The sequence below is a fragment of the Rattus norvegicus genome, chromosome 9 (assembly GCF_036323735.1).
Source record: "Rattus norvegicus strain BN/NHsdMcwi chromosome 9, GRCr8, whole genome shotgun sequence".
NCBI classification, from domain to species: domain Eukaryota; kingdom Metazoa; phylum Chordata; class Mammalia; order Rodentia; family Muridae; genus Rattus; species Rattus norvegicus.
This window is the reverse complement of record NC_086027.1, coordinates 112,640,424-112,662,873: the sequence shown is the minus strand read 5'-3', so window position 1 is coordinate 112,662,873 and position 22,450 is coordinate 112,640,424. Positions and strand designations below refer to the sequence as shown.

Genomic DNA, 22,450 nt, shown 5'->3' with positions numbered 1-22,450 from the left:
TTCCCAGGTCCTGTCCATCATGACTTAGTCTCTGTACCATTCAGATAGTACAACCAGGAGAGAACATGGTGATGGGAATTGGGTGCTCGTACAGTCATTCTGGGGGAGAGCTGGAGAGGCGGGATCTATAGTAGGCTCTCTTGGGACAAGACTAACGGCACCTATCACACTCCTCTGGAACTGACATACCTTTGATCCCTTGATCAGGAAGCAACAGTGATTATTTCTTGTGGTCATAGGTCTTGTTGACCTTGCCTTTTGATAGCCAGGAAACTAAAACATGTGTTTTGAGGTTTTGTGTTCCTGTTCCAGCAGGGAAATAGCTGAAGGAGACAACATAGCTCATTGGTTGAGATAGCGTGGTTATGATAACCTCAGTAGTCTTAGGTGTTTGAGTGCTTAGCTGCGAGCTGGCGGTTGCTGTTTGGGTTGAGGAGTATGTCACTGCAGGCAGGAATTAAAGGACCTTGCGACACCTTGAGTGTGCTCTCTGCTTCCTGCTTGCAGGTCAGGATGTACGCTCTTAGCTTCCAGCTGTAGCCGCCATGGTATGCTCTTCCACTATGGACTCTTATCGCCCTGGAACTGTAAGCACAGACGAACTCCTTTATAAGCTGCTTGGTTGTGACGGTTTAATTGCAGCAATAGAATAGTAACCAGTTCAGCACATTTGATGGTCAGACTCTTAGCTGCAAAGAAGTTGACCCCTGAAGCTCAGGAAAGAATCACCAGAGGCTTTGAGAATGACAAAACCCGTTTGGCATGTCTTCCTAGTTCTCCTTGACCACACTTCCCTGCCATTGTAGCTAGTGGTTTGTTTAAAACAGTTTCCTGAGGCGCTCTGTAGGGCAGTCTCTTATTTCTCAGTGTATTGGAAGATTACAACCTATCACAGCCTGTGCTTCTGACAGGTCTGTTTCCAGTTCAGCTCTCCTGCACGTCCCGTTATTTTCTCAGCCTTGCTCCATAGACAACTCCAATGCATCTTAGTGACCGTCTAACCTGATCTTTCCATCCCTATATCCCGGCCCTGCAGTCTCTTCCTGTGGATGGCATTGCTCACCTGTGTGAGTTGGAAGTGCTTGTTAGCCTTCACTGCCTTGATTCCCCTTCCCACCTTACTGATGACTACCCCAGTCACAACAGATTGGTTACTGGTCCTACACGAGATCCATGGTTGTTCGCATCGCCACAATTCCTACCCTGCTTCATGCTGCTGTTACTTGAAATAGCCTCCAGCAAACTGCAGAAGACCCTGAACTGGTTCTCCATGACCACTCACTTTAACCCAGCCTCTGCGGTGCGTATAGGACTCCACTGTTGGACTGGAGATGTGGCTCAGAGATTGAGACTGCGTACCACTCCATCCAGTGGAGCACCAGAGTCTGCTTCCCAGCATGTCACAGGGCCATGACTACAGCTCCAGGGGAACTTACACCACCTTTTGACCTCCTTGGGTGTTGGAGATTGGTTCTTTTTTTTTTTCTTTTCTTTTCTTTTTTTTTTTTTGGAGCTTGGGACCAAACCCAGGGCCTTGCGCTTGCTAGTCAAGCGCTCTACCACTAAGCTAAATCCCCAACCCCTGGAGATTGGTTCTAATACTTTGACTCATTTGGGAATCTGCATGTCCAAACATTAAAGGTCCTTGTCCAAACGTTAAAGAGCCTTCTCCCCAACTGATTTTTTTTTTTTGGTTCATTTTTTTGGAGCAGGGGACCGAACCCAGGGCCTTGCGCTTCCTAGGCAAGCGCTCTACCACTGAGCTAAATCCCCAACCCCTCCTCAACTGATTTTTGACCAATGAAGATGCCAGTCGCCAAGGGTTGGGCAAAGGGAGATGGAGTGGGACCCTTAGAGTTTCGCAGGGTAAGACAAAGTGAGATAGAGAAGTGGTGGGATACGGACAGACGGAAGAACTGCAGGAAATAAAGCCAATCAGCCACCTGAGATTTCAGGTAAGTAGCCACTGGCCACTTCTCCTATTGGGCCTAGGGAAGCAGGCAGAGGATTAGAAGTGCCCCGGCCATTGAGCTAGGCGAGATATTAAAAATAAGCTCATGTGTGTGTGTGTGTGTCATTCATTCTTGTGTCCAAAGATCCTCTGGGTGGGTGGCTGGAAGCCGGGAACACAAAGTGGAGTAGCAGGAATCTCAGGCTACACTGGGGAACTTGCACTTACATATGTGTACACATGCAGTTTTCAAAAGCCTCCACTTTCTAAAACCCTTTGATGGCTTCTCATTTCCAAATCATTAGCATGTTTTAAAACAATCTACATGACAGTATACTATTCCCAATGGGACTGGATTTAGAACCCATTAGAAGTCAGACTTGAAACAGTCATGACTGACTGTGTCCTCACATAGGAAACCCAAACAAACTCTTCCTTCCTTTAATTGCTCTTGTCCAGTGTTTTATCAGAGCAGTGGAAAAGCAAAGGCTATCACTGGCCTTTCTGATTCCTCTCCTGACCCTATTTCCGTATTTATCCACTGGATAGCATGTCTCCTTTATTGATTTAGAATGAGCCTGGCTTGTGTCCTCCAGCCTAGTCTTCACATAAGCTACCCCTTCAGAACACACCTCATCACTCCTACAAGAAGTTTTTTTCTAGACCCTCCCATCAGTTCCCATTGGCCACACCCATCTTACCCAGAATTCTCATTTCTTCTCTTTCCTGCAATTTGAATAAAATATTAATTATTCCACCTTTGTCTCTATGGGTTGAATGCAAGGCTGCAGGTGGAAATAATGTCTCAGCATTAGTCTCCCGCATCTACCACAAGGCTAGGCAAATAGCAACATTGTAAAATTTAACGCTGATTACAGAACAGTACTGGGCACTGTTCCAAGCTCTTCTTCTACAGTAACTCCTTTAATTATTGTGACAAATCTGGAATGTAAGCTTCATTGTCTCACTTTACAGATGTCAAATTAGTAAAGAAGGGTGAAGCAAGTTGCTAAGATAACATAGTGGAAACCAGGACTGAACCAAGCATTTCAGATCTGATGTTTGTACTTTTACTGATTATATTTTATTAATCTTAATGTTTATTAAACATCATGTCCTTCAAAATGCTCCCTATCACTCATGGACAGATACATTGTTATAAAACAGGTCTGTAGTGAAGGCTAGTTTACTTGTAGAGGAGTCCTCTTGATAGATTGAGACAGGATCTTGCTGTGTAGTCCAGGCTAGCCTCAAATGTGCAGTTCTCTAGCTTCAGCTTCTCCATTGCTGACACTTTTTTTTTTTTTTTTGGTTCTTTTTTTCGGAGCTAGGGACCGAACCCAGGGCCTTGCGCTTCCTAGGCAAGCGCTCTACCACTGAGCTAAATCCCCAACCCCCATTGCTGACACTTTTATGTGTGCACCAGCATACCCAGATAAAACATGTGTCACTTGTACAAGCAACTTTGATTTAGAATGAGCCTGGCTTGTGTCCTCCAGCCTAGTCTTCACATAAGCTACCCCTTCAGAACACACCTCATCACTCCTACAAGAAGTTTCTTTCTAGACCCTCCCATCAGTTCCCATTGGCCACACCCATCTTACCCAGAATTCTCATTTCTTCTCTTTCCTGCAATTTGAATAAAATATTAATTATTCCACCTTTGTCTCTATGGGTTGAATGCAAGGCTGCAGGTGGAAATAATGTCTCAGCATTAGTCTCCCGCATCTACCTAATAGATATTGTCAAACTCATACAAGATAATCTGTCTAAAATCGAATAGTGTTAGTAAGTTCATTCCAGTTGAAGTAACAAAGCCTTAATGTCTCTTGGAGGCTCATACAATTTGGAATATGTATGTGCTTAAGAATGTGTATATGTTTATACATATGTACTTAAGGGTACTGCATTAGTCAGGGTTCTCTAGAGTTACAGAACTTACGGAATGTCTCTCTATATTAAGGCAAATTATTGGAACAACTTATAGTCTACAGTCCAACTAGTCCAGCAATAGCCAGCTGTGAATGGGAAGTCCAAGGATCTAGTAGTTGCTCAGTCCCACGAGGCTAGTTGTTTCAGCTGGTTTTCTGTAGAAGTCCGTTCCAACAGATGTGCTGGCAAGTCAGTGCAAGCAGGCAAAGAAGAGTGAGCCTTCCTTCCAGTGTCCCTATGTAGGCCTCCAGCAGAAGGTGTGGCCCACATTAAAGGTGTGTACCACCAGGCCTCCACCTGAAATAAGTTTTTTTTTCCTTGGAATTTGCTCTGTCTCAAGCTTGAACTCAGAGATCTGCTTGCCTCAGTCTCCTGGGATTAAAGGTATGTACCACCTTGCCTGGGCCTCAGCTCTGCATGGCCACTGTGCCTCAAGATCCAGATCAAAAGCCAGTGTCATCCAGCCTCATGATCTGGATCATAGACGTGCCCTCCATTTCTGGATTATAGTTCATTCCAGACAATATAGTCAAGCTGACAACTGGGAATAGACAGCATAGAAACTGCAGTGACCTTTCTGTGTTGCCCGAATCAATCTAAGAGAATGAGTGTTAGGACCCAGAGTTTAACCCTCTGTTAAATAGAAGCTAATTAGTTTTAAATTTTCCCTGGACTACTGTAGACTGTCATTTATGGTGGCTGTGAAGAGTCAAGATACAGTATCTAGGGCAGGAGAGGTGACTCAGCTTTTGAGAGCACACTTTCTTCTGGTCTCCGTGGGTAAGGTACACATACAGACAGGCACTCATGAAATAAGGAAATCGCTTAAAGATACATAGAATGTAAAACTGGGCAATGCTCCCCTTCCTGGTTTGGCTCTAATATTGACTTAATGCCTCACCTGTTTTCTTTTCCATATCTAGAACAACAAAAGTTAGCTCTTGCCAGCTGCTGTAAAGTTCAACAGGGTGTGGTGTCTGTAGAGGTCTTTGTACTACAAGAAACAGTTTAATAAAAACCAAGGCACAAGTCACAAAAACAGTGTGCTAGTTTATGAGGGGCAGATGATTCAGGGGCAGTATTGACGTCCTAATCCTAACAGGAAGATGAATCCTGACAAGTTGAATGCGTTTAGACTATTCGTCATTTAAATTCTTATGGTAGCTCTTCTTCCTTCCTTCCTTTCTTTCTTTCCTTCCTTCTTTCCTCCTCCTCCTCCTTCTGACATAAGGTCTCACTATGGAAAGGTGGATGCCTTAAAGCTATGTTGGCCCACCCTTTATGCCACCACCATCATGCCTGGCTTGTTATAATTCATATATGGTCAAACACACACACACACACACACACACACACACACACACACACACACACATATCCTGTTAATTTTTTTTAGTGACACTAAGAAGCATTTGATTTCAGTGGTAAATAATGTAAATAGGGAAAAAGTTTCTGTAACTCACCCAGTTCAGGGTTCACATGGTGAGTGGACAATCACAGTCTCATGTTGCTGGGAATTTCTACATGCTCTCCTATTGACTGGCTGTTGGCACACTGAGGATGCCTATGCTTTCTAGTAAGAGGTGTTTAACCAGCTGTGAAGTGGTTGTTTAGCTATGGAGCCTGTCCATAGAACAGTTCTTAGGCAAACATGATATTGGAGTTTGTCAGGACTCTTGGATTTTCAATTCAGAATGAAATAGATGTGCGACACTATCCTATGGACTGGTTATCATACACATTTTTTTTAAAAAATAAAACCCACAAGCTATCTTTCAAACTGTATATACTTTTGTATTCTAAAAATTGACATTTCAAAATAATTTTTGCGGACAAAAAGAATTCAAAGTATAAGTAAATTAGCATTTGCTTTTAAAACAATTTAAGCACTTCTATCTTACCAGGTTCTTCATGACTGAAGATCTATGCCTTACGTTTGGCACTGGATGGTGGTGGGGTAGGAGTGTAGACCCTCAAGTTCTTAAACTGTGGGTTTTGTGTAACTGACTGTGGGGGTTTGGAAAAGTTTGACAACAGCAAAAGGTTTCTGAATGTGCAACAATCAAATAGAAATCAAAATCGAATGAGTAGTGCAATCGGATTTGTGTAGGAGTTCATCCATGTTGGACTGTGGGTTATCACTTCAGCCTTGGTTCTGAACACGTCATGTGCACTTTGTTCTGTGTATGTAATCTTTGAAACGCCTTGGCCCAGATGTGAGATTTCTGTCTTATGAATTGCAGTGGTTTTTTTTTTTTAAATTGTAGTTTTCTAGTCTTGTAAAAGCAAAGATTATTTTTAATTATGTATACTTAAGGGTCTGTGCACCTGAGCGCAAGTGCCCCCAGGAGGCCAGAGGCATTGGCTGTTCCTGGAGTTGGGAGTTACAGGCAGATGAGAGCAGTCTGCTGTGGGTGCTGCCAAAGTCTTCTGCAAGAGCATCGTGTACTTTCAACTGCTCAGCCATCCTTTCTGCTCCTAGATTTCTACTCTTAAAAGACATAGTAGCTTAAGGAAAAAATATAATATTTTCCTATTATTGCTTCTTAGCACGTGTCAAATTTATACATTTTTGGATTGTATTGTTAGAATCTTTGATTTTAAAAATTGCAGTTTGGGTTACTGACTTGCATTTCATTAAAAAAAAATCACACAAAAAATTTGGCTGGTGATTGGGATAGAATTTCCAACTATTTTTGAAATGTTTCCAAACCTAACTTTTTTTTTTTTTTTTGCCACTTTGCACTAGGTATTTATATAAAACCGATTCTCAGCATTGGTAATTAGAAAATCAAAATAGCAATCAACTACAAAAAAGTTGAAAATGTTTAGTCTATCAAATATTCAGCCAGGAATAATTTTTATGTAGGAATGGACACGCAAACCTATCTCGTTTGTATACAAGCTAGCTTTTGTCTTAAATGTGTAAGTTTTTTCATCTTTTTTTCTTTCAAACTTCATTTTTAGGTTAGGATACAAAGTAAGCATTCAAAGAAGGAAAACAAACTTTTTTTTGTGATCAATGTTTTATACCACAATTTTATATCCTATATACCCAGGGTGGCATAAAAATTTCTCAGGTGACGGGACGGAGAGTTGAAAAAGTTTAATTAGCTGTATTCTAGACTGCCCATTTTCGACATTTACTTTCCAGACAGTCTAGGATGCCTTTCCGTGGCAGAAGCATCAATACGTGCTTTGTTTCGCACGGAGCTTCCTAGAGATTTAAATTCAAGCAGTACCATAGGACACAATAAAGGTTTATTTTTACAGCACATCCATTTGTTTTGTTTGCTCTTCCCGTCCCTGGATACCCTGGCAATGAGCTGAATATCTGTCAGCAATTTGCTTGGCAATTTTTCTCATTTGGTATAGGCTCTCCTAAGTGATGCAGATAAAATTCGTCCCTAGCACGGCACGAGAACCAGGCAAACAGATTTGGAATGAGCCACACTGTAGATACAGCACGTGAATTCCACGCCGTAGGAGCAGACATTTGGTTTCTACCCTTGATTATTTGTGCCTGGCCTAGATTTCCCCTGGAACCCGTTTGCTTTTGCGCGAGGTGTGTTTCCCTTTGCTGGGCAGGAGGGAGATCCGGGAGGCAGCTTTGGAACGGCAGGGTTAGAACAGAGCGCGCGTCCGCAGAGGGCGGAAGGAATCCCGGGCAGACCAGACGGACACGCCCTGCCGCTTTCCCAAAGGGCCGTCTCTCCTGGGATGCCTGGCTCCCAGGCAGCCTGCAAAAACCCTTTTCTTTTTCCAATGCAGACGAGACAACCTCGGCGAGCCAAAAGCAGAGTCAGCGGCCCCACCCACTCGCCTCCAACGGACCCGGGTTGCCTTCCCGGTTCCCAGCAGCCCCCGCGGAGACGCCGCCCGCACGGGGCATGCTGGGAGTCGAGGTACCCGGCACTTCTTGACTGTCTTCCGTTCGGAATTCCACTTGGAACGCTGTGAGGTAGCATCGTAGTCGGCGCTACAGCCCCGCATTCGCAGCTCCAGGGCGCCAAGAACGACGCCCCTCGCCCGGCGCCGCGCACCCCGTCTCCCACAAACAGCCCTACTACGCCCCCTGCACGCTCTACAGAGATTGACAGCAGCGCGGCGCAGGGAGCTGCGGCCAAGTCGGAGGTGCGCAGGCGCACTAGCTCAGCGCCGAGCCCAGTTAGGCCCGGAGGGCGGGGCCAACACGAGGGCTCTGGGCCGCGGGGGCGCGCACGGAGACACGTAAGGCCGTCACGTGGGGAGCCGAGGATCGCAGTGCGCGTGGCCGCGGCGACTGGTGTGGGGTTGAGTCAGTTGTGACACCCGGAGCTGCTGACCCGACAGGCAGCCCTCGGGACCCGCGGCCCGGCAGCAGGCGCGGAGCTTCGGGAATCGTGAGCCTGGCCCCGTCCTAGAGCTCCGCGGAGCCGGCGCCGCCACCGTCCCCCGCCCCCGCCAGCGAACCGCCGCCGCGGGCGCGCCCCCGCTCTGCGCTGTCTCCTATGGCGTCCGCCTCCGGGGCCATGGCGAAGCACGAGCAGATCCTGGTCCTCGACCCTCCTTCAGACCTCAAATTCAAAGGTAGGCTGGCTGGGACGCGCCCGAGCGGGGCTGGGGCCGGCGGGCGGCGGCGGGGTGGACGGGCTGCGCTCCCCTCCCCCACGCCCGGACCGAACGTCGGAGCCGCGGCTCCGCTGCGTCCCTCCGCTCGGCGCCTCGGCGTCCGCCGCTGCCGGGCCGGGCTGCGGAGGGGAGGGGAGGGAGCCGGACGGACGCCGCGGAGGGCTCTGCCCGGAGCCGCCGCCATCTTGCGGCCCACGGGGGCGCCGCGGGAGCCCGCCCGCGCCTTGCCCGCCCGCCCGCATGGCGTCCTTGCCCCAGGGCGGCCGCGGCGCGGTCCAGGCTGTGCGAGCCGGAGGCTGGGAGCAAGAGCTCCGGGGTCTGCGGGCGCCAGCGGGCGACGTTCCGCGCCTTTGGGTAGGCACGGCCCGCGGGCGAGGCGCTCAAGACCGCGGGCTTCGCCCGGAGTCTTCCCTGTCAGGTGCCGGACTCTGTCAAGCCGGGAGACCCAGCAGTGTCTGGCTGGGACTGACCCCGAGTGTTGGCACGGCCCCAAGCGCGCGGCAGAAAGCTGTGCGTCAGCTGGGGCATGCATGGTCGTAGGTTAATGGGAGTGGGTCCCTTGGGTCACGTCGACTCGTCCTTAGGTACGGAGGACCCAGCCCTTGTGCTCCTAGTCCTTGAGTTCACACTGTCTTTTTACTGAAGACGACTCAGGGTCTGTGACCCTCTTACGTTTGCGGTTTCCCAGCATACCCGGAGAAAGCTGATAAGGTGCCACACAGCTCTGGAACTGTTGACTTTGGAGCACTGACTGTGATAGACAATCACTGGTTTGGTGATCCTTGTTCAGATCCGAGGCCGTTTGCCTTCTCAGTGTGTAGGAAACGAAAAGTTATACAGAACAGTTTACTGCATTTTAAGGAGCTAAAAAGAACACGTGCTTCCTATCTTTAAATGAAAAGTGCCCCCCTCCCCCTTTGGAAAGTTAATACCTTGCGTTTTAATTTCAGCAACTGGTGAAAACAATTTCCCTTAAGCGCATATCGATTCCAGTAGGAAAAGAAAAAGTAAACCCATTATAGTAGTGTAAAAGTGAGTCCACATGAAAATAGCTGAATTGTCCTTGTAGGAACAATTTAAAATAGTTCCAGATACTTAAGACTTTTATATTTTAAATAGTTTAGGACTTAAACATGTGGTATTCTGCTAGTAGCATGCCCTGCAGGCGTTTCAGTACATTCACAAGTTCCTCCGTACTAGACAAGAACTTGATTGTGATTTTAAGGCAGTTTTAATATGCTTGGAATTGGGTCGTGAACCACACTTATAATCCCGGCATTTTGGAAGTTCAGGAACCACCCAAAGTTTGAAATAAACCTGGACTACATGTGAGACACTTGACAGTGTCTCACCCTCCGGTATTTCGAGTGTATTTTGCTGCAGCAAATTTCTGGTTGCTTGATTTAAGTTTTTTTGGAGGGGAGTTGGGCGGAGTTTGCTGAGAAGTCCTCAGAGTATTTGTACTGTAGTAGCCATCATTAGTGGGAGCGATTTAATATAAATCTTGACGATATTCTGTGTGGTTTGCTTTCCCCCTTTTGACAGTGTAGAGCAAATTTTCCTTACTGCATAGCCATGTGTGAAAGGTATTTTATGAGGCAGGTTTTAAAAACCACCAGAAATTGTGCTGTATTCATGTAGATCACTCATTTTTGATATTAAATAATTACAACCGTGTTTATGCAACAGGCTCTGTGTTACCAAAAATCCCAATGCTGGTGGAAAAGGCATGTAAATGATACCGGGGCAGGAGCACGTCTGAAAGAAGCTCTTTTCTGTAGGAAACTCAAGGAAAAGGCTCTTGAAGTTGCCTGGGGAAAGTCATGCAAAGGGAGTGGTTGAGTAAATCGGAGTGAGATGAGATGCATAGACTCCAGTCGGTCAGACTTGTGGAAAGGTGGGAGAGATGGATATGATAGGGAGAGGTGCAGAGGGTTGAAGTGAGGTTTGCTGCTTTTCTCCTTAGTGTTACTTTGTCAGCCAGAGGTAACTTGGTACAGTGGAAGCCTCTGTATTTCAATGCACAGCTTTACACTAAGTAGGGTGATTTAGAATCCACTGTGCATCTTTTGGTTGACCATATCAAAAATTATTTAACTGATCTTTACATGTCTTTCATTTAAGTATAGGTTGTTTATACATTTCATTTTGCAAAATTACTTGATTGTGTGCAAGGTTTATTTGAATTATTTGGATTCAACAGTGGTTTCTTCAGGAGTGACTCAGCCATTCTGAGATTGACAGTTTTTCTTTAATATGAATAATGACTTGATAAGTGTTATAACTTTGTAGTTTACTTCTCATAACTAGTAATATATATATAAGTCTCTTGATTGTAGAATAAATTCTAAAGCAGACCTTTTAGAGCATAAAAAGATTCATTAAGAAAATTTTTGGTTGCTTAAATTCTAGCAATACTTTAACCAATAATTTAGATTTGAAATTGGATATTTCACAGAAAAAACTTTTTTGTTCCTAACATTTACTATATTATAAAATTTGTTTATTGTTTTGTGTTGCATTTTACTGTTCCTAGCTGTTGACAGTATTGAACTTTGAAGAAGAAAGTTTTGCAAAAAGAGAATTCTAAGTGTGTGCTTGCTCATAATGGTCAGGGGAAAGAGGAAAACTGACTGAAATCCTTGTGTTGAGGTGGCTCTTGTTAGCACCTGAGGACTACAGAGCTGTGCTGCCACTGCCAGCAGTCACACCCCTTCTGAGACTGGGTTCTTTCATCCATCCCAGGATGGCTTTGGACTCCCTGTACAACCGTGAGGATCTTGAATTCATTTTAAAATTTAATTTTTTAAAGAGATTGATTTTCTTTGTGTAAGTCTTTTCCTGTAGGTACATGTGTATACTACTTGGGTCCTGGGTGCTTGTGGAGGCCAGAAGAGGGTGTCAGATCCTTTGGAAACGGAACAGGGGTTACAAATGGTCATTAGCTGCAATGTGGGTTCCTGGAATTGAACCTGGATCCTCAGGAAATGTTCTCAACCACTGAGCCATCTCTTCAACCACTTTTTAAACTAAAGAAAAAAAAATTTTTTTTGACAATTTTACAGACACACAGGGTAACGTGATCATCTCCACTATTTTGTTCTGCTCCACCTGACCCCTGCCTCATGCTTCCCTCCTACCTTTGTGTCTTCATTAAAAGATGAATATTTGTAATTATTTATGTGTGTCTTCATGTGGACATGAGTGTAGGATTCTCTGAAGCTGGGGTCACGGATGGTTGTGAGCTACCTGATGTGGATGCTGGAAGCTGAATTCAGGTCCTCTGAAGTAGCAGCCAGCGCTCTTCCATCTCCTCCGGCTCCCCTACCTTAAAAAGTTGACTCTGGTGTGGGAGCATAAGCAGCCTGCTAGCTGCCACCTCCCTTCCCCTAAAGAAGATTGACTCACCTTTTCTCAATAGTCGTCTGAGATAACCTCGAGCGGGTCTCTTGCATAGGTACCACAGCTGCTGTGAATTCAGAAGTGCAGTGGCCATGCCCCCAGACAACAGCATCTCATAGCACTCTTTTCTCTCCTCCTCCTCTTAGAGTCTCTTTATGTCCTCTTTGATAGTCTCTAAGCCTTGAGGGGAGTGTGGCCAGTTGGGACTGAGCATGCACTGTCACCAATCTTAGCACTTCTGAGTCCTGAATTAGTTACTGCTCATTACAAAAAGAAACTTCTCTGATAAAGGTTCAGAGCAGAACTTACGAATGGGTATAAACGTGTATGTTTAGAAGCAGATCAATAACATGAACATGTTGTAAAACAACAGTGGTCGGTTCTACCTAGGGCCTAAGATCTCCCCAGCAGCGACTGGGCTTTTAACTAGGTTTAAAAGGTATCAGTCCTTCTTGTGGATCAGGTTCCAAATACAATTAGAAACTGATTGGTTACCCCCATATTAGTCATGCCACTATTATATCAGTGGGCGTATCTTGCCTGGTAGGTTGGCATCGTAGCGTGGGGGATCCAAGGTTATCTTTTGATATCTTCTCCTAAGTGGCCTCCATAGCATCTTCCGGTACAATTAAAGATAGTAGGGAGGAAGTTTCTCAATCATTTCCAGATTGGTTCCTCTGTGCTGTGCATGTTATCTAAGACCTTGAGTTTTTGTTCTGCCTTCCTCTTCCCAATGCTGGGATTATAAATAAGCAGCACCATTCCTGAGCATCTTTGAATAGCAGCATTTCATAAGATAAGCACAAGCACTGATGAATACTACAGGTTTTTGGGGGGAGGCAATTTAGGAAATTTTACATGGTTCGAGAAGATGCTCTTATTCCACATAAACATCCAAATTCTGGGATGATCATTTCACAAACTGTCTTAAAATATAATCCTTAGCCAGTTCTTAAAAGGTGTAAGATACCGCCTTGCCCATGGGGTAAGGTTTGCTTGTTTGTCATTGTGGTAGGTATATCTTGCTATAGTAGACTGCTGTCTTTAACACCAGTGTGTCTGTATGCGCATACATGCTCTGTTCCCTGAGAAAGCTTTGTTTCTTTGAATTCTTACTGGTTAAGGTCAAATCCCTCATGACTCATTCTTAGACCATTTTCTAGCCATTTTTGTCCCTGTTTGCAGCCACTGGCTTCTCAAACCAAAGTGTTTCGTTTCAAAAGATTAAGTAAGCAGATAAGGCTAGGTTGTTTCCTAACCCTTCGTCAAGTATGTTTGTAAAGAGTGGGATGGTATGCTGGAGTGGGTGCCATAGTGGATCCAGGCTCTAGTATAGAGTTAAGTTGATTGGGAGCATGGGAAGGGGGGTTGAGAAGAGAGTAGTAGTGAGAGGGGATGAGAGAAGGAGAAAGGGGTCAGAGAGAGGGAAGAGAGGCCAAACAGTTCTTTTTATAGCCAGCCAGGACTACCTGGCTGTTGCTAGGTAACTGTTGGGCAGGCCTATAACTATCCTGGTCTTTTGTATCATTTTGCATTCAGACCTCTTGGAAAAGTAGTTTATGTTTTGTAGTATTATTATTCTGTGCTCAGTGCTTCTCGCCTCAATGTTTGATGTTCCCGAATGAAAGACACGCTCTGCCTTTATATTTTAATATGCCTTAAGCAGCACAATAGCTGGACAGCTGCCTACCCTCCATGCTGTTAGCATGGACCTCCCACTGATAACTAGGTTACTACTTCCTAATTTCTGTTACGGCTTGGTTGCTCCTGGGCGGCAGTCTACTGGCCCCTTTGCCTGGTGGCTCTGCCTCCCTGTCCTGCACTCCTCACGCATGGTGTCTCTCTTTTCTCCTCCTTCTGGTGGTCCCACACCTGGGAAACCTAAAACCCTGCCTCTTTCTCTTTCACCAGCTGTTGTTGCTGGCGTCTTTATTTACCAGTCAGAGTTAATTGGGGGCAGGTTCTCAGAAGCTATGCACAAGCGGTTTGGGGAACACAATTACCATTAGAATCCAAGCAGCTGTAGTGTTTGCTGTTTTCCAGTTCCTTCACATCCAAGTCATTGTAGTCACACTTCTGTCCTCACTACTTGATGTCACCTGCAGTGATCACTTCCAGTGTATATGTAACTTTATCATTTAATACTACGGAAAGTAGTATTACTCTCAGACTTCAATATCACTGTCTTATGCTTCCTCCCCCCAAGTCCCACGTGTGACCCTTTCCTTAAATGTTACTGTTTCTGACACGCTGACTTGGTTTCAATGTCCTTATTCCTTTCCTTAATCAGACTAAGTTTTTTTCTTCCTCAACTCCATATTCCTGCTCCTGCACATTTTGGCAGATACCCAGGTCTCTATTTCATTTCAGATGTACAGTCAGACACTTTGTTGTTTTGGTTTTAGAGATAAGTCTCACCATGTAACTCTGGCTGTCCAGGCTGCCCTTGAGCTGATCTTCCTGCCTCAGCCTCCTGAGTGCCACTGGCTAATTGAAAAAATTATTTTACTATTAGTTACTGAGTTTATGTATGGAGAAGGGAGGAGAGAGAGAAGTGTGTATGTCTGCATGCTGTGTCAAGGTTGTTTGTGAAGGTCAGAGGACACCCTGGATCTAACTCAGGTGGTTGGCTTGAATGACAAGTGTCTTACTGACTGAGCCCTTCTTCACTGGCTCAAAGACTACACAGTCCTTATTGCATTATTTGGATTTGAATGTTCCTATCAGGTGACAGTTCAAACCCCACATATTTCAAGCTTTCCCACTCCTTAACCTGAACATTCATGTTGTGTAATTATTCTAGCATACTCATCTCTTTTTGCCTCTGTTGATCTGACTTTTTAAAATGTGTCTTCTGCTTGTAAACTTGTTAGTTTTAGAACGAATTCCATCATGAATTTGTCAGAGGTGAGTGTGGAACTACGATTGTGAACAGTCCTTGTTTTTGTGGGGCCAATTCTACAGGTCAAGATCTCAGTTTCCAGATGGGCCGAATGTAGGGAGCCTTTGACAGTTGAGAGCTGAGACTCCAGTAGTAAATAAAAGTGACCTAGCATAGTGGTTCTTAGCCTGTTGGTTGGGACTCGTGGCAGATCTGTCTCCAACTATTTACAAGTCAACTGTAAAACTACAGCTACAATGTCATGAGGAACTGTATTAAATGGTTGCTGCATTTAGGAAAGTTGAACCACTGACCTAGAGGAAGAAAGGAACATGTGAGTACAGTATCCTGTGGTAGGAAGGCATGATGTTAACTGAAAAGGTTCCATCCAGGCAGCAGTAGTAGAAATGACCAAAGTATATGTGGTTCTAGTTTGGTAAGTTAGAAGTTTCTTCGTTTTTTTGGTTGTTTTTGTTTTTGTTTTTTTGTTTTAAGATACTGAGTGATTTAAAGTGTGTGTATTTTTTATTTTTATTTTTTTATTTGGGTGGAGGGGCAGGTGTAAAAGTATGCCAGGGTATTTTGTGTTCATTAAGAAATAATTGTAGCTATGTAAATTGGTAGTGAGGTAATTAGATGCTGTAGGCAACGATTATGGCAAGAGATGGACAGTGGTGTTGGAGATAATGAAAGGCCAAAGTAGATGTGTGTGCTGAGATAAGGTGTGGTTTCCTAGATGGTGTGCCTGAAGTGGAGGGGTGATGGCCTTCCCTGAGCTAGGGAACACTGGATGTCTGGATGAGACTAACATTTTCTTTGGGATATATGGAAGGAAGGTAGGAGGAAGACCATATTCTAGTAGTGTGACAGTATGCTTAAGACTTGCAGTAACTAATGAGAAGGATGGGATTGATTGACCTTTTGGGAGATGATTTCACATGTAATAACAATTCTCTTTAAAAAAAACTTTGAACTCTTTGCAATTGGCTTTTTCACCTGCCTGTTGGACATACTTGTATTTTGAATTTTCATAGTTCTAAAAAACGAGTGCTAGGGTATTTTGTAAAGAAATGACTAGGTTGGTGGGGTTTTTTTAGTTGTTGTTGTTGTTGTTGTTGGTGGTGGTGGTGTGTGTTTACTTTTTGTAGAGTCAGTGAGACCAAAAAGAGTATTTTGGAAGGGGGAGGGTTGGCTTTTGAAGGTTTGTGAGTACATATAAGTATTAAGTCATTTAGCTTGCCTTGGTGGCATTGGTGGGACAAGCTTATCCTAGCACTTGGAAGGTGGAAGCAAGAGAACCTGGAGTTGGAGCTAGCTTGGGCAAGAAACTGAGTCTGAAGGGGAGTTGGGGCTGGGGAATGAGACTAGGAAGATGACTCAGGTGCTTGCCTGCCAGCATGAGAACCTGAGTCTGGATCCGCAGCACCTGGGTTAAAAGGGAGGCGGGATGGCTCGTGATTGTAATCCTAGCACTATAGCACTGCAGAGACAGATGTGAGGATCCCTGGGGGCTGCAGCCCCTCAGTCCACCCTAGTCTAAGGCCTAGGCCAATGAGAGTGTCTCAGGAAGTGGACGGTGTTCTTGAGGACACCCAAGTTTATTCTTTGGCTCACATGCTTGCACATGTGTCTCTGCAGGTGCACGTATCAATTAGAGATATCAAAAATCACCTTAGAAGTCATTTTAATAGTAGGAAAATATGCTGTTGTGTACCCCTTTCATTTATAAATTTTGATTTCTGTGGTCCCAAAATAGAAGGGGAGAAATTTCCAGACATAAACAGTTCATAAGTTTAGATTTGTGTCCTTGTGAGCTGGAGTCTTGCCCAGGACCTGACTGTTGGGCCAGGTATTTCTTCACTGCAAAGCTGCCCACTAACTAGTTACTTGGACAATTTTTTATCAGATTGTTGGTATCACAGTATTTGTTCTCAGGTTACCCTTGTTTACTTTTTTACCTAAAAATGGCCTATGAACAATCAACAGGGATGCCGGCGATTTCAGCATGCCTGGGTATGCCCATGAGAAGCCACAGAGGGTTTTCCTTTAAGTGCAAAGCTCTCAGCTTAGTAGGGAAGCAAAGAAACTCTATGGTGATGTTGCAAAGATCTACAGTAACTAAGGGTCTCCCCGCATGACTTAGGATTGTCTTCGGATTTGCTGTTAACTTCAAATGATAAAAATGGATGGCTATGTTATGTGATACAGGCTTGGTTAAAATGGAAAAGGCAATAAATTATAGGACTTGATTCTGGTTTGATTTTAGGTATCCACTAGGGTTTGGGAATCTGGGAAAACTTGACTAAAGTTCTTCAGAATTAGTTTTGTTTTTCCAAATTGTTAGCATTCGTAATTGCTAAAATTATTGCTTTAATGTGTCATATTCTTTTCCCTCCAAACAGAATTTGTTATACATAGTTAAGATATTAGTTAGTGGGGTTGGGGATTTGGCTCAGTGGTAGAGTGCTTGCCTAGCAAGTGCAAGGCCCTGGGTTCGATCCCCAGCTCCGAAAAAAAAAAAAAGAATAGGAAAAAAAAAGATATTAGCTTTTATCATTGCTGTGACAAAATATGGGAAAGGCAACCAAGGAAGAAAGGCTTCTCTCATTATTCACTTTAACAGTCCAGGAAGATGAGAGTCCACTGTAGTGAGGGAATTGGGGACCGACCGGAGTTTGGGGTTACACTGAATTCCCAGTCGGGACGAAGACCTGTTGTATCGCTGGTGCTCACGGTCTTCCTCCTTTTCATCGGTCTAGTACTTCAGCCAGTGATATGCTGTGGTTCACAGTTAATGTGGGTTTCCTATCTCAGTTAAACTGACCTAGGTCACCCTTTTGGTGTGCACAGACTTACTTGTGCTGATTCTAGATTGTGTCAGGTTGACAGTGTTATCCGTCATAGGTGTATGGCTTGTTATAGGATGTATGTAGGTAATGGATGCATGACTGAAGCAAATTGGCTTGTTCCTTCCTCTCTTGCCCTCTTCACCCCTTCCCCCAGTTGAAGTTTTGTCATGTAGCAAGAATCCAGACACAGCACAGTTGAATGTCATGTGTGTTATTAGGTCTCTAGACTTGCTCTAGACTGCATGTGTGCTAATTTGTATCTTTGACCTCTTTCTATCCTTATCCCTCCCTTACCTTTTCAAGTTCTCTGTTGAAACTTTTGGGGGGAGGGGTGGCCTAGAAATGAAGATCTGTGCCTGCTTCTGCTTTCTAAGTGCTAGAATTAAAGGTGTGTGCCACCATGCCTGGCCTAAAAGACTTTGACTATGCAGAAATGGTTTGTGAAGGGACCCTGCTGGCCAGGCATCTATTTATTGGCTACTTCTAATCTCTTTTTCTTGTTGGCTTTGCCTCTTTTGAGGGACACTCATGTGAAGGCTTACTTGCTTTTCTGAGATGGATCTGGCTTTCTTAGAATTACAAAAATTGTTTTGGGGGAGAAAGCAAAACCGAAAAGAGCTATTATTTGCAAATACCTGCTTACTTACTGGGTTTTTTTATAACTGGAATGTGACTCAGATCATTCAAAATTTTAAACTTAGGAAAGTTTCCAAATGTTACTTTAAAATGTTTAAAATGTTACTTTAAAAATGTGTCTTAATGATGTAAACATTCGTTAGTATCATGATTTACTTATTAGTGTATTTTTGTTTGCCCTTTTGGAGTGGGGGAGGTGTGCTGTAATCAAACCTGAACTTTATGCATAGTAGGCAAGCATTCTGCTACTGAGATGTCTCTTCGGTACTTGCCTGAATACTTTTAAAACAAATATTCTGTGACTTAGGTTTCAATTGCTACTTGAGTTTCAATTTCTTTTTTTTTTTTTTTTTTGGAGCTGGGGACCGAACCCAGGGCCTTGCGCTTCCTAGGTAAGCGCTCTACCACTGAGCTAAATCCCCAGCCCCGAGTTTCAATTTCTAACAACTAAAAGGAAACATTTTCTTTGCATATCATTTTTATTTAAAATAAAAATCAACAGTAAGTCTTTAGCATCTACTTAGTCTTGAAGTTTTCCCAATTGTGCTTCTGCTCTGGTTTTAGTTGTTTCTTTCAGTATGTGTAAGTTTTGCCTTGATTAAAGGGGGCTCATTAGTCTTGGATGTCAGTATTTGTGGCAAAAAGTATTTCATAGATTGCATTGTGTCACTTCTGTTGTCCTGATTCACGTGATAAACTGGTTGATCATGACAGTCTTACTCTTCCATTGGAAAGGTACATAAATACGATCCATTTATTGTAATGTATAGTTGGTATGCTGAATATTCTTGAATAAACACAGTTTATATTATGTTAGGAGTGTTCCCGTTTCAGTGCTACTACCAAATAAATTCACTGATCTTGGGAGAATGTCTTTGGTTTAGGTAATACATGTCATGCAGATTTACAATTTAAATTGTAGTTAAAAATCTAATCTGGCCTGGCTAGATGGCTGAGTGGGTAAAGACACTTGTGCTTGACAATCTTGAATTTAATCCCATGACCCACATAGAGGAGGAAAAGAACAACTTTTTCAGATTGATCGCCCTCTCATCTTCACATTTACATCACACAGTGGCACCAATACACATGCGTCCCATGCACAGACATAAAGTAAAAACAAAACAACAGTAAAAAAAACCTTTAAAACTTAAAACCTACTTTGTAACGACTTTGCAAATGTTAAATCAGCTGCACATAAACGTGACATGTTGTCATCAGTTGCTGGCTTCTTGTAAGAATTTTATTAGATGTATTTGATGATACTTACTTCCCTGAGAATTGGCCCTGCATATAGAATTAAACAAGTAGGTTTAAAATTCCTCCCCTCCTCAGATAGTGTGGATTGGTTCAGGGGGCCAATGTTTTGGGATTAAACAAAACAGAATATGACTAGGAAGAATAGACTCACATCTGAAAAACCACTTAGAACCATCTTCACAGATTTCACATCTTGCGATTCAAACAACTGTTTAAAAGGAAAGGTATTTTTAAAAAGTTATGTCAAAAGTATTGAACATGCACACTTTTTGTTATTATTTCTAACATATAACAATTGACATAGTATTAACCTTTTATTTGGTATTGTCATGTAGATATATATTAAAGAACAATGGTAGGTGTATATAGGTTGAAGGTAAAAATACTGGCGTTTATTTCGATGGCAAAGGAAAAATATGCAGCTGGCCACTGGGAAAGGCTAGCTTTTCTATATACTGATGATTGACAAGTTAGGATCTTTATTCCTTGACTTTTGACACAGATGAGGTAATGAAGTTCACCCTTGAAAGACTTACTGACTTAGAGACAATGACAGGCTTGGGCCAGTGTGTGCAGAGACACTTATTTGAGAGAAGAGACGTAGGCGAGATTTTTATGGTGCTTGCTTTTTTGACTGTGATGTTACCTCTACTTCATTTCCCATGCCACCAGATTACAAATAGTAAACTCTAAAATAGATATTTGCTCTCTTGTGTTTTTTTTTTCCTTAAATATGGTTGGATCTTTGTTGTTTTGGTGCTGTTTTTGAGACAGGGTTTCACTGTGTAGCCTTGGCTGTCCTGGAACTCTGTAGACCAGGCTGGCTTGGAACTCTTACAGATCCACCTGCTTCTGTCCCTCAAACGCTGGGACTAAAGGTGTGCCCCACCATCCACTCCCACCACCTGACTGGTACTAGATCTTTCAGTGTCTGGAAAGGTGCCCCACCCCTGCCCCCAGCTTTTATTTTTGGTAGTAAGTTTGAGGCTCTTTTAGGCTACATATGAAATCTATGAAAAACAAACCAACACTAAAAAAACCAGCTGAACAACAACAAAAGTCTAGAACAAAACAAAATAACAATCACGGATATATTAGAATGTCTTAAAAAGCAACCCTAAATGTTTGATGGGGAATAATTTCTGTCTACTTCTTTATTTTCCATTGAGAAAGACACCTTCAAGATAATAAGTTGATCATAATGTCACTTAATTTTGGAGATGGAAGGGACCTAAGAGATCTTTTTGTCTATAATGGTAAGATTAATTTGGGGGATCAGTCACATTGTAAATGGCTTTAGTCTTTAAGCCATTCAGTATTCTATATTATGTTTTAACAAAATAATACACCAATAACAGAAACCAGTCCTGCCTGTCTTTTCATTGAGAGTAATGAAAAGAATAATTGTTTTAACTTTTAAAGTGCTTTCTTTTGTGAAGATGACAAATGGGTATTGGACTTATATGCCCATAATGACACTGCAGTATTGGGAAGTGGTTTAAAAGAAAGACAGACACGATGCCATCTCATTGGTAGCTTTTAACAATGATTGTGACCCACTGTGTGGGCAAACGTGGCATCTTCCCTCCTCAAATGACTACACACTCACTGCCTCTCTATTAAGTGCGTTTTGGTGAGTTTTTCACAATATATTTGGGAATTGTTTACTTATATAATCCACTGTGGATAAATAAGTGCAGTAAGTAGCTTAAATAATTAAAGCTTTGAAATATTAGAGAGGCTTAAGTAAAAGTATGAAGTCTTGGCTTAGCACTAATCCCAATCCATACTTTAGTAAAAATTTTATAAAGGGCTATATTTTAGTGTTGTAACTAAACCTTTTTGAGTAGAATAGAACTCATTTGGGGCTGGAGAGCTGACTTAGCAAATAAGAAAAGTGACTGCTGTGCTAGGGGGTCCTGAGTTCAGTTATCAGCATCCACTTGGTGGCTCACAACCATCTATAATGAGTCCTGAGGGATCAAATGCCCTTTTTTGGTGTATGGATGAACATGCAGACAGAACACCCATATACATTCTCATTTCATTTTTCCAGAAAGTGGGACTGTTGATTTGTACAAGGATGCCTACCAGTGACTGACATCAGACAGTGTTGTAACTGCAGGAGATACAGCAGTGCAGGAACTCACATCAGTCCTCGTGATCGCTCACACAGTATAGAACAGGCAAATCAATTAAGGTGATGTCCTTAAGGGGCTAGAGATGGCTGAGCAATTGAAAGTGCTTGTTGCTCTTCCAGAGGACCTGTGTTCTATTTTTCCAGTACCACATGGCAACTTTTAACAATCTGTAACTGCATTTCCAGGGGAATATGACACCCTCTTCTTGCCTTCCCAAGAACCAGGCAAACACAGATGTACATTCAGTCAAAACACCCATACACATAAAATTAAAATGAAAAGAAATATGTAGTGAACATGTTTAGAACTTTCTTGGGTGTAAAATACTTAAATGTTATTTATTTTAGGAAGTGTTAACATTGGCCTGTGGGACCAAAGGAAATAAGTACATTATATGATGCTAATCTGATTGCTCTAATGCTCCGGGAATCTTCGTGTGTATTTATGGAAATAAGTACAGTTGAGGCTCTGGAGTCAGACCTGGTTTTCTTTTACTGTTTTTGTAGACAAGGTCTTTTACACAGTCCTGACTGTCCAGAAACCATGGAGTTCAGGCCAGCCCTGAACTCACATCCTGTCTCCTGAGTGCTGGCATTAAAGAACCAGTGCACCAGCTTAGGAAACTGTGTAGCTAGTTTAAGTTAACTCGGCAAGACCTGTGCAGAGATAGTAAATAGCAATGACTTTTATTTATGTATTCACATAGGGATATCCAGCTCTCTTTAGGATTCCTACCTTTTATATTCAAAGTACAGTAAAGGTATAGTATGATCAAAGAGTAAAGCTG

At 43.2% G+C, this 22,450-nt stretch overlaps 1 protein-coding gene across 5 annotated transcripts in view; it reads left to right on the top strand.

Moving 5' to 3' along the window:
* Positions 1-8,142: 8,142 nt before the first annotated feature.
* The window catches only part of Vapa (VAMP associated protein A), a 29,941-nt gene continuing 15,633 nt past the window's right edge, over positions 8,143-22,450 (top strand). For 2 of the 5 annotated variants that reach the window (XM_039084144.2, XM_008767384.2), the window contains exon 1: positions 8,171-8,452. In XM_039084144.2, coding sequence (XP_038940072.1) covers positions 8,374-8,452 — 79 coding nt within the window. In that variant the 5' untranslated portion in view covers positions 8,171-8,373. 5 annotated transcript variants of the gene reach the window in all.